At 37.2% G+C, this 18278-nt stretch overlaps 2 protein-coding genes across 2 annotated transcripts; one reads left to right on the top strand and one right to left on the bottom strand.

Annotated features, from left to right (window-relative positions):
- Positions 1-296: 296 nt before the first annotated feature.
- grtp1b (growth hormone regulated TBC protein 1b) lies at positions 297-8231 on the top strand. Its single transcript, XM_051710836.1, has 8 exons — positions 297-413; positions 728-879; positions 1240-1398; positions 1483-1607; positions 1888-1984; positions 6255-6427; positions 6526-6711; positions 7845-8231. Exons 1-8 carry the CDS (start codon positions 346-348, stop codon positions 7929-7931), a joined length of 1047 nt encoding a protein of 348 aa, XP_051566796.1. The 5' UTR covers positions 297-345; the 3' UTR covers positions 7932-8231.
- A 503-nt stretch (positions 8232-8734) lies between these two features.
- lamp1b (lysosomal associated membrane protein 1b) lies at positions 8735-16628 on the bottom strand. The gene is made up of 6 exons (XM_051710837.1): positions 16324-16628; positions 15814-16019; positions 14996-15118; positions 14834-14900; positions 14582-14746; positions 8735-9602 (listed from the first exon to the last, which is right to left on the bottom strand). The coding sequence occupies exons 1-6, from the start codon at positions 16382-16384 to the stop codon at positions 9463-9465; spliced, it is 762 nt and encodes a 253-aa protein (XP_051566797.1). The 5' UTR covers positions 16385-16628; the 3' UTR covers positions 8735-9462.
- Between the last annotated feature and the right edge of the window lie 1650 nt (positions 16629-18278).

Raw genomic sequence — 18278 nt, 5'->3', positions numbered from 1 at the left:
AATTATCACCACAATTAATGTTTAATTTATAATATAATATAATATAATATAATATTATATTATATTATATTATATTATATTATATTATATTATATTATATTATATTATACTCTAATAAATGTAGAGTAAACATTTTGTTGAATTTTCTTTGTCCCGAAAATAAGCTTCAAATACATTAAAAAAAAATAGCATCAGTGGTGTGACAGTGAAGCTCCAAGCAACATTCATAACCTGGGCATAGGAGCAAAAGCAATGACATGTTTATCTAGGGGTGGAGTTTATGCACGTACACAGCCCATCTCAGTTTGGAGAGTGTCCGTTGGAAGAGACGCACTTAACCTTTACATGGAGAATTACTTTAATGATCAAAGCACGGAATGTTCCGCCTCTTCAAACTGCAACGACTGCCAAAGGTTTGAACATAACTTTCATTATCTATATGATGAAGTGGTGTTATTTATAAGATTCAACTTGGTGGGACGCTCGCTATAGGCAATGGTCCAAAACACCTGTGCGTCAGGTGATGTTTGCGTCATTGTCATTCATATAAACATTTACACAAGTAAAAAACACTTTAGACAGTGTACTTTAAAAATGTTCAGAATGAAAATGTTATTAAACTCCATTTTAATCTAACTTAATTTTTTAGCAATTTTATGGAATAGTTTAGATTTTCCATGAAATTACCCAATAACATCTAAAAACAAGTCTTTAAATGTGTCTGTAGGGTTGACCGATATGGATTTGAGAGGTCAGAGGATTTCAACTATGAATCCTATGAGAAGCTGATGTCCGAGTATGTAGCTGTGCTCACTAGAAGGTCGAAAAAGTGGTCTAAACTTGTGCAGGGCACTGTCAAGGTGGAGAAGAATTTAAGAGGTGGGCGAGTTTGTATGCACATAAGCATGCACTCAACTTTTTTATGATACATTTTTTATTTGACGATGGAACAAAGCATGGCAAAAAAATCTATATACAGGTTTGTGCAAATAAATTGACTCAAAGGGGTGGGTAAAAAACACAAATGAAACATCAGGATATAAAAAATAGTAAAACAACCAAAAATAAGTAAAACACACATTAACAGTCCCTATCTTACATTTATGAGAAGCCTCCCTTCAATTAAGTTCCTTGCACATTAAACACAGTCTTTAGCATTGCAACATAGAAAGCCCCGGTGGGGGGAAAAAATGTATGTACATGTTTCCCCTTTTGCATAGCTGTCTTTTGGTTTTGCAGTGAAGCGGTATGTGAGGAAGGGGGTTCCATGTGAACATCGCACTCAGATCTGGATGGCAGCTAGTGGAGCTCAGGACCAGCTGAATAGGAATCCTGGCTACTATCATTCTCTATTAAAGCCTCAGCATGACCCTGAGATAGAAGAGGTTATACATGCTGGTACGGTATTTCTACTGCAGCCGAGTCATGGAACCATATTTTCATTTAAAGATTGATCATACTAAACTTTTTTTTTTTTTTCAGATATGCACAGAACCTTCCCTGACAACATTCAGTTCCGTGACTCCTCCCAGCCATGTTTACAGAAAGCCCTGTTTAATGTACTTCTGGCATATGCACACCACAATAAGGATGTTGGTTACTGTCAGGTACAACACTGGTTTGACACATGGCCATTTGTAGGTCTGGACACTAATGTGTAATGTTAATCCAGGATTGAACTTCCCACTGTACCCAAGAATCTACTAAAACTATTGTAGTACAAGGATCTTAGTGAAATGTCAAATATAATGAGAGAGGAAGTATAACACTGCTGCAATTTCAGATTGTTTATCCTGTCAATATTATGACTAAACCTGCTGTACCCGTCTGCATGATCACATCAGCACTGAAATGTATATCCCACATGCATTCCTTGTTGACTTTTAGGGAATGAACTTCATAGCTGGATACCTCCTCATCATCACTAAAGATGAGGAGAAATCTTTCTGGTTATTGGATGCTTTACTTGGCAGGATCTTACCAGGTCAGTCTCTTTTACCCAATAATATGTTTAACCAGCTCTTCTGCAAAGCATCATCTATCACTACAATAGGCAAAACAGTCGTACAGCTTTGCTGTGATTTATTTTCTTCCAATTAATATTTTTTATTAATTCACACAATTGACACAGAAAAGCAAAACATATATTCACAGAATCAACATTTAACCCCCTATTATTCCCTTTCCCCCCCAATCATATATATATATATATATAAAATAATCACACACATATAAAACTACACTTCTCTCTCCACTGCCCTTCTCTGAGAGCCCTCCAAAAAGGCCAAATAGCTGCCCCATTTTTTATTAAATTAATCTAAGTTGCCTAGCCTTCTACATGACATTTCCTCGAATGCTGCTACCCTCCCCATCTCTGTGCACCACTCTTGAAATGAGTGCGCTCCAGCCAACTTCCATCCCCTAAGAATAATCTGTCTGCCGATCATAACACTGGCTAGGATCCAATTTTTTATGCATATATCCCTTATATTAATGACCGCCCCATCGCCTAAAATACAGAGTCTGGGGCAAAATGAAATTTGAGTGCCCAATACATCATACATAAAACTCTGAACCCTCAACCAAATTTCTTGGATCTTAACACACCACCAAAAAACAAGGGTTGTGTCCCTGTCGTCTGATTGGCATCAGCAGCAGGTGGGTGTGTCTTTAAAACCAAGCCTATACAATCCAGAGGTGGTCCAATAGAATCAATGTAAAATCTTAAATTGCATAAGGTGCACCCTTGCATCTCTAGATGTAGACTTGATGTTTTTTTAGAATCCTAGCCCACACTCCCTCCTCCAAGTTAAAATCTTTCTCCCATAATCTCTTGAGAGAAGATGAATCTGAATTAGCAGGGAGTAATACGCTGATGTCTCATGACCTTTTCCAAAAGAAGTAATCACCACTCCCAGAGAATCTGCCACTCTGGGGGGGGGGGTTGTGCTACTCCCAAAAAGAGTACAGAGCAGGTGGCGCAGCTGTAAATACCTAAAGAATTGAGACCTGGGAATCCCAAAATGTTGAACCATATTTTCAAAGGATCTCAACACTTCACTCTTATATAGGTCACTAAGCGTAATAACCTCCCTCACAATCCACTCTGACCAGCAGAAAGGAGACTTATTAATACATAACTTTGGGTTCAGCCATATGCTTGAAGCAACATTTAAATAAATGTCCGAATTAAAAACTCTGGACACTTTTGTCCATACCGTGTGCAAATGCGAGATAATGGGGTGTAACTTAACTTCTCCGGTTAGTTTGATAGAAAGGCTTTGCAATGGCGAAATAGGGGCAAGAACTACCAAGTGTCTATTAAGTAACTTAATCCATCCAATAAAAGTATTCCCAAACCCGTACATTTCCAAAATCTTAAAAAGATAATCCCATTCTACCATATCAAATGCCTTTTCAGCGTCAAGTGAGATGGCAGTGACCGGAGTCTGATCATTCGCCACTGACCACATGATATTGGTGAAATGCCAAATGTTATCAGAAGAGCTACAGCCCCGAATAAACCCCATCTGATCTATATGTATAAGAGGTGTCATAACTTAATCGGTTAGCCAAAATTTTTGACAATATTTTAATGTCTAGCTGGATAAGGGAAATTGGATGGTAACTCTTACACTCACTTGGATCTTTGTCCTTTTTAAGAATCAAAAGTATGTCCTGCCCTGAATAGTCAAAACTCCACCTTCTGCGAAAAGAGTATTATACTGTATCTGTATTTCAGACGGGTCAATTCTCTGAGATAATTATAAGACATTCTGCGCTTCAGCTCTGCCTCGGCACTTTTAATATTCCCTTCCAATTCCACGAGTTTTTGTGCTTTGGATATTTTGGTGAATGTGTCATAGTGTATGATCCAGCCCCTAAGAACCGCCTTAAGTGCCTCCCAAGCCACACTTGAATTTCAGATAAAACAATAATGACTTTTCCTAATTTATCTTTACTCTGTTTGAGATATTTGAATTGTTGATGTTTACTTATCAGCATAATGACTCCTCTGCTCTTACTCAAGCCAGCACTATAAAAAAAATGTCCACCCCATATCTTCCCAAATTTTTCAGCTTCCTACGGAGAAAGGTGCATTTCTTGAAGAAACACTATATCATATTTCTTACGCTTAAGAAGAGAAATAACCTTCCTTGTTTTTATGGGGTGCCCCAACCCATTCACATTCCACGTGGAGAGAGACAATCCACTCATATTAACATTTGACATTTTGACATAAAAGAAAAAATATATTGTGTGTCAAAAACAAGATAATAAAAACCACATTCTAACATTAGTGAGACAATCAAAACCCAAACATCCCCCAGAACCAAACAAACAGAAAAAAAAAACATATGCATTAATCCCACGCACGACAGAGTCAACTGGCGTCCATCCCTCTAAACTCAAATAGTCCATGCACGCCTACGAGAACCCCCGCGACACCTTTGCAAACAAATGACTTAATCACTCCAATGTCTTTGCAAGAAATACTCCACAAACCCCAGCCAACAGGAGAAATAAGCACAAAGAGCGTGTAGATTCATCCACAAAACTGTCCCTAATGTGTGCCACTCTACAAAATAAACTCCAGCCGATTGGGGGAACCAGCACAAAAAAAAAAAAAATGCACAGAATCTTCAAACAGTCAAGCGAATGTTCAGTGAGCCGGTCCACTTGGCTGCAACATGAGTACAATGAGATGACTTGCTCACTCCATTGACTTTATGAAGGACATCGCTTGCTGTGGGCACGTGAATGTTTTACGGCTATCCTTAGCATCTATTCTCAATTTGGCCGGGAATATCAGTGAAAAAGTGACCTTCCGTTAATGTAAAAGTTTCTTGCATTCCTTGAATCGATCATGCTTCTCTCGTTGAATTCGCAAAGTCTGGGAACAAGAAAATGCAAGAAAATTCCTTTACTCCTCACCTCGCATGACACAAGATCTTTATCGGATGATCTCAGAAATTTGGACAGAATTGATCGGGGCCTGTCTCCCTCTGTGGATCGCCAAGTAGGAACCCTGTGAGCTCGCTCGATTTCCAGTTTATGGCCTGCTATGTTGAGCAGATTCGGAAAGAGCCCATACAAGAATTTCACCGTATCCTGTCCCTCTACTCCCTCAGGGATTCCAACGATACAGACATTATTCCGGTGGCAACAGTTCTCCATGTCCTCCAACTTCTCCCAGACACGCTCCAAATCCATCTTGGTCGCTAGCGGATTAGCAGATAATTCCATCTCCGATGACTCCAGGTAATCGATCCGTTTCTTGACATCCCCCACCCTTGTAACCACATCAGTGAACATCGCCTCCATGGCAGTGATCAATCGACGTATCACAGCAAGATCCTCCAAGTCAGCAACAACCTTCATCAGCATTGCCGACATGTTCAGCATCTCTCGCCGCATTTGCCGCACCTCTTCGACTAAATCGACTCCCAGTCTTGCTGCCTGTTTGGGGGCGTCAACTTGAGCACGTAAGTGTCTTTTAATGTCTCCAGAGCCCGAGGATTTTGAATTCTTTGACATATTGTCCTCCTAGAACAGTTATGGAACAGAGTGTATCGAAACTCACCGGTTTATGTCATAAAAATTATTCAAACTAACAAAGTGTGCAGAGCTCACCGTTCACACGTCCGATCCTCGCATGGCGTCACGTGACTCCGCTTTGCTGTGATTTTTAAAATTGACATGTGGACACAAATGGATCCTTCTTGCTTTCTGAATATCCTGGTTTATTTGAACAGTCTGACAGAGCAACTTGTGTCAACCAATGGCATGAGATTGGGGCGGGACTACCTGTTTGCAAAAACAATGGAAAAAATTGGGAGTGTTCGGGAAACCTCTTTGAAAACAGTCAAGAATATAGCTTTGCAAAGCTCTGTTTCGATTCCCATCTCTTGCTGGTGGTGTTTCAGGAGGGCAGTAGTCTTCCACAATCAATTGCAAACTTGCATTGAGGTCTGGCTCCATTCTGGTATGGAACGCCCACTTTTCATAATGCAATCAGTTCCCAATGAATAAAATCAAGCCTCGGTCAACAATTTTTTCTTGTTGAATATTGTGGTTCACTTTGGAAATAAGTCACATTACGTAAGTAAAATGGGTTTTGAATGCCGTTTCATGTTGACTTTAAGAATTTATTGAAAAAAGTTACTCCCTTAAAAGGTTCATATCTTCCGTTCGTAATGAAAGGGATTTTATTTTTAAATTAAATTTTATTGTTTTTGTTTTTTTATATTGAGACTATTACACACCAACTATGCTGGGGCTTAAGACAGAACAAGAGGTGCTTGGGGAGCTTGTCAGGATGAAGGTTCCTGCTGTCTGGCAGGCTATGAATCGGCACAATGTAATGTGGACCCTGGTGGTCTCACGCTGGTTCATCTGCCTTTACATTGACATCCTTCCTGTAGAGGTGAGGACAAAGGTTGCTTCTGTTTATTGTAAATTGAGATAAATGGTAAATGCTTCAAAAGTTATTTCACATTGTGACGGTAAGTGTGGTTTTCTCAGACAGTGCTGAGAATATGGGACTGCCTGTTCTATGAGGGCTCCAAGATCCTGTTCCGTGTGGCTTTGACGTTGATCTGTCACCACCAGAACCTCATCTCGCAGGCACAGAGTCTCCCGGAAATCTGTGAACGTTTCAAACAGATCACCCATGGGGAGTACGTTGAGGACTGCCACACCTTCATGCAGGTAAATTCTGTGGCTGTTATATGTATAAAAAAAAAAAAAAAATGTAACTACTTGTGAAGCCTATATCAAGGGTTTTCAAAATTTTCGATGCCAAGGACCTCCAAATATGGCAATCACCTTGCGATGGAACCTTTCCTATATACAGTTTTGCTATATATTTTTGTGTATAAAAGAAAATTGTGATATTATAAAGATAATTTAAATAATTATATTTTATATTATATTTATATATGTACTAAAGCCAAAATAAATTATTAAAATATTACCTGTAGGGATGCACCAATATCTCTGCCAATTAATGACCAAATGAAACCCTTTGGCTATAACAATCTATATGAAAAAAAAAAAAAAAAAACCCAGATGGTTTATTTATAATTAATTATGTAAATGTATCGCATTGCATTAAGTTTATAAGCATTTTTCTGAGTGTAATATAAAGACATACCTACCTAAATAAATGAAATCTGAAAGTAAAAGCGTGTCAAATGTAAGTCATAATGTGAATGTATAATGTTCATGAGTTCTATTGTTTGAACAGCAAAATTTTAATTTACATTTGTATCTTTTTTTTATCTTGAATTTATCTTTCATTGTGGCTCTCTTAAAATGTTGGCCTGTCATGTGTTCATCAGATTCAGTTCATGTTCAATGGAAATTATTTATTGTTAGAACAATAAAATAGCTTTTGTAAAAAATGTTGAAGCATAATTCCTAGCAAAACAGTGGTCTGATGACAAAATAAGGTGGGTTAATTGCAAATTATCAGTATCAGCCAGTAGTTTTTGTTAAAATCTATATTGTATTGGCCAAAAATGTTCATATTGGTGCGTTCCTAATTATCTGGAAAATATTTAGTCTACTTTGTACATAGATACGTTGACTGCATATCTTTTTGTACCCAATAATTGAGTGATGTTAGATGCATAAAACTGAAGAGAAACATTTTGATTAAATTAAAATGGCAAAAATGTTAAATTCGGTAAATAAATAAATAAATATACATTTTATATATATATATATATATATATATATATATATATATTTATTTATTTTTTTCAGTTTGAAATCCCCTAGCCTAAACTGTACAATGAAGTGTTTGGTCTGAAGTATGTCTGTTTGTCTTCTACCCTCAGAAAATCTTTATGGAGCCAGGAAGTCTCTCTATGGCAACAATCAATGAACTCAGGGAGACCTGTAGGAATCGCATTGTTTCTGGTTAAAAAAAAAAAAATCTTTGATTCACAATAAAAGATAAACATGGATGTACAGTTTGAGAAAGATTTGTGATAAATTTGCATCAGAGTTGAAAATCTATTATTTACAGTGTGGGATAAGGTTAAACTGAATGTCAGGACTTTCTGTAATTGTTTAGAAATAGTTGAAAAATAATTGTAGATTAAATGGCTTTTTATTGACATGCTATCATGAATGCGTTCCTGAAAACAATGCCATTTCTATGCCTAAATGCCCTATTGATTATATAAGAAATGTTTAACTAAATAAAAATTTTATACTTTAAACCAGTTGCAACGCAGCTCATTTTCTTGTCTTTTATTTAAAAATGTAGATCTGCATTCCATTAAAACAATATGAACGTTATAGCAATCAAAGGCAACACTTCAATCTCCACATCAACTTCAATCATGCAGTCAGTCCATATGAAGGGCCAAGAGAAAGGAGAGAGATTTATCCACCATATACAGTATCACACAACTGTATTTGTACAGGCAGATTAAGCACATATTTCATTCAGTGCTCGCTTAGTGTTTGTAACAGTTAACCATTTTATCTGGAGTCTATAATAGTCTAACCCTACTTCAAGATATTGTTGTGTTAATGTTAATCATACCCTTTTCCATTCAAGTAGTGCAAAACCATAATGTTCCCTCACTAGTTTTCCCTTTTAATGCTTCTGAATGATTGCAAATCCCATGAATGCTAAATAGAAGCAAGCAGGCTACATAGTTTTCACTGATATGTAGAATGAGGGGAAAAGATAGTTCTTAAGAGGTATTGAAGGATATTCTACTCTAAAAAAAAAAATGGACATTCCCCTTTTAATTCGTTAAACTCTCTTTTATACCTTATCACACTGCAAACCTAGCTGTGGAATGTCTTAGTACCAAATTAACATCTGACTCAAAATGTATTGTTATGCAAGGCTTTGTTAACAGTAAATTAGCATCTTCCCCAATTAGGTGAATCTCAAAACCTGTGCACTATCAGCTGAAAACAACACCTCATATCACAAAATAGTTAAGAGATCAGGTTTGGAAATAAAGGTGATAAATAAGTAGTCCCTTTCCACTCACAATGTAACAAAAACAATGTCAGCAACAGTTTCCCTAAATCCTCCTATTTATATAAATAAATGAATGACTTTAAATTTAAGTATATGAGGTACCAAATACAGTATGTTTTCCAAGGCCGACATTAAGCCAAACAAACAACAAACACCAGAGATTTCTCATGGCAAATCAGTGCTTGTCCTCTTAATCTGGGTCCTGGAAACGATACCAAAGCATGCCTGTAGCATGTATTTTTTTATACTATATTCTCAATTTTTAACATAATACAACAGAAAGTCCAGGAAATGCCGGTCCACCTCAGCAGTGGAAGTAAGACACCAGCAGAGGGCAGGGCAGGTTAAACTAAGCAGCAGTAGTTGTATATGTAGTGTTGTTGAGTCCAGCTTTGAGCAGAAATTAGTGGCACCTACACATCCTGGCTTAAATATTACTTTAGAGGGGTTTAGATGGTCTGGTAGCCAGCATGACTTCTGTTCCTGCCAATAAGGTAAGCCAGGATCACAATGAGCACTAGAACAGACAAGGCAGCTCCCACAATGATGGGAATCAACATGTCGTCCTCATCCAGCTCGCACTCCTCGGCTAGAACAGCAACAGATAGAGAGAACAAAGGGGAAAAGATGGCAAATGAGAAACGTCACATCACTGTATTAAGATGTAAATGAATAGTAACAATGCATTTACTATATACCTAAAGTTTGCTAAACAATTATTTCGGTTAACCCTTAAGTGCATGGGCATTTTGCCAAACATTATTACATACCTCGGGTCTTTAGCAACCCGGCACTTATATCTACCAAAAATGGATCTACAAAATGCCCAGATGTAAAATTTTCAAAGCATTTTAAAGATAAATAGAAAATAATAGAATTGAATATATTCTATATATTCTGACGTTTTATTTTTCATATATCAAAGAGATGATGCAACAAATGATAGAACGGGATTCACTGCATCCATGCTGAACTTTTGAGACTCAACTGGCTGTCAAACACATACTGAGCTACACTTAGCACATACAGTTGAAGTCAGAAGTTTACATACACTTCAGTTTAAGTCATTAAAACTAATTTTTTAACGACTCCACAGATTTAATATTAGCAAACTATAGTTTTGGCAAGTCTTTAGGACATCTACTTTGTGCATGACATGAGTAATTCTTCCAACAATTGTTTACTGACAGATTGTTTCACTTTTAATTGACTATGTGTAGCTTGGAAAATACCAGAAAATGATATCAAGCCTTTAGACAATTAGCTTTTGATAGGAGGTGTACTGAATTGGAGGTGTACCTGTGGATGTATTTTAAGGCCTACATTCAAACTCAGTGCCTCTTTGCTTGACATCATGGGAAAATCAAAAGAAATCAGCCAAGACCTCAGAAACGAAAAAAAAATAAAATTGTGGACCTCAACAAGTCTGGTTCATCCTTGGGTGCAATTTCCAAATGCCTGAAGGTACCACGTTCATTTGTACAAACAATAGTACGCAAGTATAAACACTATGGGACCACGCAGCCATCATCCCACTCAGGAAGGAGACGCATTCTGTCTCCTAGAGATGAACGTAGTTTGGTGCGAAAAGTGCAAATCAATCGCAGAACAATAACAAAGGACCTTGTGAAGATGCTGGAGGAAACAGGTAGACAAGTATCTATATCCACAGTAAAAACAAGTCCTATATCAACTTAACCTGAAAGGCTGTTCAGCAAGGAAGAAGCCACTGCTCCAAAACCGCCATGAAAAAGCCAGACAGTTTGTAAGTGCACATGGGAACAAAGGTCTTTTTGGAGAAATGTCCTCTGGTCTAATGAAACAAAAATTGAAATGTTTGGCCATAATGGCCATTGTTATGTTTGGAGAAAAAAGGGTGAGGCTCGCAAGCCGAAGAACACCATCCCAACCGTGAAGCATGGGGGTGGCAGCATCATGTTGTGGGGGTGCTTTGCTGCAGGAGGGACTGGTGCACTTCACAAAATAGATGGCATCATGAAGGAAAATTATGTGTAAATATTCAAGAAACATCTCAAGACATCAGCCAGGAAGTTAAATCTTGGTCGCAAATGGGTCTTCCAAATGGAAAATGACCCCAAGCACACCTCCAAAGTTGTGGCAAAATGGCTTAAGGACAACAAAGTCAAGGTATTGGAACGGCCATCACAAAGCCCTGACCTCAATCTGATAGAAAATTTGTGGTCAGAACTGAAAAAGCATGTGCGAGCAAGGAGGCCAACAAACCTGACTCAGTTACACCAGTTCTGTCTGGAGGAATGGGACAAAATTCCAGCAACTTATTGTGAGAAGCTTGAGGAAGCCTTCTCAAAATGTTTGACCCAAGTTAAAAAATTCAAAGGCAATGCTACCAAATACTAACAAGTGTATGTAAATGTGATGAAAGAAATAAAAGCTGAAATAAATAATTCTCTCTACTATTATTCTGACACCACATTCTTAAAATTTAGTTTAAATGTGTATGTAAACTTCTGACTTCAACTGTGAGTACACATCAGTTACACATTTGTATTTTCTCATGATACAGTAGTAATTTGTATGAATATGGCACTCATTTGTCTTGTAATAACCAAAGAAATACATATCATGTGATAGTAAACTTAAACAGATATGAAATAATCATAAAATATGATTTATAGAAGTGAAAATATATATTGTGAGAGTATTACATATTTCTGGTCACCAAAGACCCCATACACCTTTGGTAATTAAACAATTAGAGAAAAAAATTAAATAATAATTGTGCAATTTTGGCTTTTTGTTTATTTGTTAGACAATTCATAAGAGAAAGTTTAAGGAATACTAAAGAAGTGGGGGAGAACTCAGAATAAAATGTGGAATGAGGTCCCGGGTCACTAAAGACCCGAGGTATGCATTTAAGGGTTAAAAGGGTAATATCATGCATTTTTTTTATTATTTAAGTTTTTCTCTGAGGTCCACTGATAATCTTAGTAAAGTTTTACTAACCAAAACCAGTCATATTTTAGTTATTATGACCATTTTTCCACCCTTGAACTATTCTTTTTTTTTTTTTTTTTTTTTTTCAGCTGAAACACCCCCTTAGCATGTGAAATAAGCAACAGTGCTGAACGCTGTGCTCCAGTGTTTACACACCAGCTGCGAGTTTGCTGCCATGTCAAATATAGTATTTTCCTCCTTAATCGACAGCCTCTTTGCATTACATTGTGACAGGGTCAATAAACAATTCTCGCTGAAATGTGCTGTACAAACACTTAAGGCCGGACCGAAAATGATCAGGCACCTTGTTAAAAAAATAGACTTCAGCCACTCTTTCTTAATGCTGGCATCCTCAGCCTGATCTCACAGTGAAATTGGACAGAGTTGGTCAACTTTTTTCTTTTAGTAAAAATAGTTATATGCTGACTGAAATCTAAAACACTGCCCCCAGTGGCCAAAGTGGGAAGTGCTGTACGGCGTATAGGCACGTGTGAGCTCCACTTATTTCCAGGAGAGTTTGCCAAAAGCGAGTTCTTTTCAGCTTTACAGGATGTAATTCAATGAAGAGGAATGCATATTTTATAGACTCTAACCCCAACCCAAACCTAAACCTAACCATTAGTGGAGTAAAATTAAATGTTAGGGGGAAAAGTGCAACCTCTGAATCGCATTCATCACTGATTATGCAAACGCAATAACTTTCTGGTTTCAACATAGATAAGAAACCGGGTCTCTCGTGCTGCTGACGCAGTGTGCTACCAGTAGAGCCATATGGAAAGGTAAACACATTGAACTGAGTCGGCATACTTTCGCCGATCCTAGGATACCGGAACTTTCGGAAACAGCGTGCAGACTTCCCATGTGATCATGTTGGCATCCTACAGAAGTAGAGCTGTGCAATTTGGCAAAAAACAAAAAATTGTTAAACTAAAAAGATTTGTATTATCTTGTGATTTTAATTAGTGATCGACAAATATGGGATTTTTAATGGCCGATGACGATATCCAGAGAGCAGGGTGGCCCATAGGCCGATACAATGCCGATATATCACACAGTTTAATATAGTAAATGACAAAAACATAAAATATGCATAAACTCTTATTTAGAACTATATTTACTCAATTTCAAATTTGGAAAAAAGAATCTAAAAAATAATTTTTATATTTAAAATGGTAGATAGCAGTTTCTTCTGATTTCTGCTTAGTCATCAAATTTTAATATATTTTTGTGGCGCGTTCTGCATAACGCGGCGGCCCCATTTCGCGGCCGGCCCACCGGGAAAATTCCCGGTTCTCCCAATGGCCAGTCCGTGCCTGGATGGAATACACGCTTCAGAGGAAGATATTAGATGAGTGCTCGACAGGACGTAAACGCTGGATTTTCGTGAAGTTCGTAAATTACATCTGTTTAAATGAGATATCTGCATATTTGCAGACGGTATTTAATAGAAGTTTTATTGATATTTGCCTTTTATCATTTGAGAAGTTAAAAGTGACAGGGAACTGTTGAGGAGAGACTGTTAGAATACGTGCTTCAGAGGAAGATTACAGTATAAGCGCTCCACAGGATGCTGGATCTGCTCAAGATCTGTGAGGTTGGTTTATTACATCTGTTTAAACTAGATATGTGCATATTTGCAGCCGGTATATGATATTAGTTTTATTGATATTTGCCTTTTTATCATTAGACAATACAGATAAAAGTTACAGGGAACTGTTAAGGAGAGAGAAGGAGAATGAAACAGGTGAGCAATTTAACATTATGAGCTCAAACGCGCCTGCCGCGACTCTGATATGCAGCCTGTTTACATGAGACTTTTGTTGCACACCGGTCTATTGTTGTAGTAACATGATGGCACATAACAAAATGAACCGTGACTGGTCGTTTACATGTCTCAGTCGCTTCACATGCAAGCAGCCGATTCTCAGCGCCCTCAAGAAACAAATCGGCCAAACGGGAAAATTTAACGGCCAATATGATAATTAAAAAATTCTGAATATCGCCGATTTATCGGCCTCGGCGATATATTGGTCAACCACTTATTTTAATAGCGTTTTTCCGCATGTTTTCCCTTATTCATAGATTATACATTTTTAAAAATTCAGTGTAAAAACACATTTCAGGAGGGAAAAAAATTGTCTTTGCAAAAGTGATAGATGATAGCCTTAGTTATTTATTGTCTTTGTTTTTATATGACTTTTCATTTTATTTTATTCCTTATTCACCTTCCCGATTTCTGTTCTGTTCTCTCACTTGTACCTCTTTTGCGCACTGCATTCTGATTAGCGAGATCTCGTCAGTGTGCAAAAGATGTGCATCAATCAGAATAGCGAATTCAACATTACAGAATTGTAAAATTGCAGCTTGCTGCATTTTAGATATTGCTGTACTCATATCACCATTTTACTGTGATTAATTGCACAGCCCTATTCAGAAGAATTTGCAGAGTGGTAACACACTGCCAGGAACAGCACAAGGTTTGTCAGACACATTTTCCTCATAATATGAGTACTTCTGGTTAAGAAAAAAAATTCAAATGACATGACCCATTTAAAAATAAAAGGACAAAACTAAGGCAAGAGAAAAAATGACCTGCTCCAAAATCTCCATTGACGCCAAACGGTTGCACTTGCAGCTGGAAGGTGTTGAGAGAGAAATCCTGCGTAACGCTCAGCTTCTGCTCCTTCCGACACATGTAAGAGTGACCCAGAGATCCCCTCAGGTAGTTCAGACTGGTGTTACTCACAGAAATCGGCTCTGGGCAAAGAAAAAGACCCCTCACTCAGCTTTCCAGTCCACATGACTAAAATTTATACAAAATAGGGGTACTTAATACTGACTTACTGGCCATGTCGGGCAAAGCAGCTGACAGCTCCAAACCATTAAGATGATACTTGTTTGATGTGGAATTCTGAAAAAGTAAACAAATGCATTCCATACATGATGATGACATCAGAGGGGTCAGGGGGCAAACAAAGGGGCCATTGTGGGACATTTAAAACTAACCAAAGAGAAGACAAAGGTCAGAGTAATGTTGTCCTCAGTGAGTATGAGGGTTGCACTGTCAGGCTCACAGGATCCAGATGATTTAGTCAGGTTTGGATGCAGGTTCAAAACTTCCTGAACAGTCTGAACAGAAAGACAGGAAGGTTTTTATTTAGGCTGCACTTACAAATTATGGCCAAAGCTTTTCTAGTCTGAATAATACAAAATCAAATCCCTTTATTTACAGGTAGCAGCTTAAGGCATTTTAATAATGATAATGCAAATGGTATTTGTAATAGGAACAAAACATGTTAGAGAGTCCTATTTGGCAATTTAAGTTCATTTAATCTTTACACAACAGGCTGACAACAAAGAATGGAACAGTAAAATAACTTTTCACACAAAAATAAGAACACAATAGAACACAAAAGGAGATATTAAGCAGAATGTTTGGCATATTCTCTTCCATACAAGTGGAAGCTCCTAAGGACAAAAGTACCATAAAAGTAATCCATATGACCTGTGTGCTACATTTAGAGTCTTCCAAAGCCATACAATAGATTTGTGTGTAGGAAAGGGCAAAATGTATGTTGTTATTGGACAGAAGATCTAGCTTTCCACCCTTGAGCACCAGAATTTTCATTTTAATTTCAATTTATTTGTATAGTGCTTTTTTCAATACATATTGTTTCAAAGCAGCTTTACAGAGAGCAGTGCATTTTAGTATTGTCACAATACCAAAAAAAAAAAAAAAAAAAAAAAACTCCAGGAAATCTGTTCAATCATGATTTGTCCTTTGGCACCAATTCATGTCAGATAAATTTTAAGTGTGCAAGTACCTTGCCATGAGAACTTGACATAAAGCTTATGTTGAGCTGCAGGCCCATCTGTGCCAAGAGACAGGCAGCGCCGGTGGCATTGGTGACATTGTAGTCGCCCCGCTCAGGTGACCCCGGGGTTGCAGGAGAGGCTGGAGGAGAGCTGGTTTCAGGAGGGGGCACAGTGGGCGGAGCATCAGTGGTGAAACACTGATGTATAGTTACAGCTGTAATGATGACATAATTAGTTTTTCAAAGAGTATAGCTTAGCACTGAGTTAAGTTTATGCGTAAAATTAGGATGGAAGTCAGAAATAGCAAAGATATGGTAGTTGTTGTTTTATTTTGATTTTTTAGCAGCATTAGAAGTCCAATATCTTAAGTAAAATTCATTTTGCCCCAGAGGTAAATAATATATAACCTGAAAAACATATAAACTTGTACCCGTTTCTTAATCAATAACCATAATACAGCCAGAAAACATACGTCTTGCAGCCCAATCCATAATACATTATTTTAAATCCAAACTTACCTAACACCAAGCTAAATATTCCACCAGCGGGCATGTTTTGTCTGCGGATGGAGGGGATCATATTTCTTGCCAAAGAAAATCAAAACAAACTCGACACAAAAACAGCTGACTGCAGGATAAACAATCAGGGCACAAACCGTCTAAAACGGGTTCTTGAGGTATATGTTGTTTATGACGCACGCGTATACTTTCCGTTCGCGCTACCGTTGTGCCAAATCTTCATCTAATAAGCGCAGTAGGTCGGATTTGTTTAGTTTCTCGTAACCGCACCAGGAGGCAACGCCACTGTCATGTGAGCGGCTGGCAGAGAAGATCTCTGCGCATGCGCAGTAATATTTTGCATGATTTTATTTGTATTTTATATATATATATATATATATATATATATATATATATATATATATATATATATATATATATATATATATTATTATTATTATTATTATTATTATTATTACAGAACAATTCCGTACACTTTGGAGTGATGAAATGCATGCAAGAATGCATAAAGGTCTATTATCGTACATATTGTTTTGCTCATCCAGCGCTCGCGCAAGAATCTTTAGACAAATATAAACATTAATTCAAGGAAAGTTCAGTATTTGTTGTATTGAAATAATTTTTTTTTTCATTCCCAGTTTTCTTGTAATTCAAATAATACATTTTCATGTTTGTCTTGAAAGTATTGCCCAAGAACTCATAAAAATAACTTAGAAAACATAGAAACATTTGCCTCGAGGTCTGCTGCATTCTTTAAAATGCTGCCTTTAATGTTTCCTTTAGATAAAGAGTGAGTTAATGTCAGAGTTTCTATACAAAGTCACTTGACCTCAGTATTCACAGGAACCATTTTAACATTTCTGGATATATATATCCAGAAATGTTAAAAAATAGTCTTGCATTGGACATATACTGTACATTTGATGTACATGCCTTTTTCCTGTAGTTAAACAATATTTAAAAAAAAAGCTGAAATATTGGTCTTGGCCACCATACAAGATCTCAGGGTTAGCAATAATGTAAATAATGTACTAGTCTGTCACTACATAAATAGCTTTAACACCACACAGGAAATGTGACCTAAATGAGTGATGTAAAGGGAATGGAATGAGGATGCATGTGACATACAGTAAGATGCTCGTAAGCATCACATTACAGAGACAATTTACAAGAAGGCTAAAGATTTCAGGACCATTCCAGGATGCCATCACATAACTGTGATATATCTGACCTTTTACACTTTTACTACGGGCCCACAATGGTATATTTCTGAAGAGGTGGAAAAATATTATGAAACTAATTAATCTTACACTGGCAGCAGTGGTTTTTTTTCTGTTACAGTATTTCTGGCAGTTTATAACTATATATTTGTACAGTAAGTTGTTCTGTGATCATTTGTAATTTGAAAAAGAATAGGGTACAATGGGGCTAAAGGCACCCCTTAAGGAAATTTAGCTTTTTTTTCTGGTCACAAAATGTATCAAGGTCAAAAAAAAATTACATTTTTTTTATTGAATATTGATGGAGCAACATAATTTGTGTGAAAAGAAATAATAACAGACAAAGTTTTACTCCTAAAGAAATGAATAGTAATTTTGAAATGTGTATAAAATCACGAGTAGTCACATAAGATGAGGACTCTAGTCATATCAGTAACCTTATAAAAGCTGTTTTATTCTACATGGGGCAGGGGCGCCCTCATCGGGGCGGCCATTTTTAGAATCACATGACCAGCTGAATATTACTTGCTTAATCTCAGTAACCGTTCTGTTATTGGACACTTTCACTCTTGGATTAAATTAATCATGGCTGATTGTGAATAGTGAATTTCTACAATGGCATCTGTAACTGAAAACTATTGATTTTGAATGATGCTGCATCCACTCCACTAGGTGTCACTGTAAGTCCAAGATGACACGAGCAAAAAGTTACTGAGTGCACCTTTAATATTTCTT

The sequence above is a fragment of the Myxocyprinus asiaticus genome, chromosome 11, assembly GCF_019703515.2.
Source record: "Myxocyprinus asiaticus isolate MX2 ecotype Aquarium Trade chromosome 11, UBuf_Myxa_2, whole genome shotgun sequence".
NCBI lineage: Eukaryota > Metazoa > Chordata > Actinopteri > Cypriniformes > Catostomidae > Myxocyprinus > Myxocyprinus asiaticus.
Note: the sequence above shows the minus strand (reverse complement) of the source record. Positions and strands in the feature narration are given on the sequence as shown.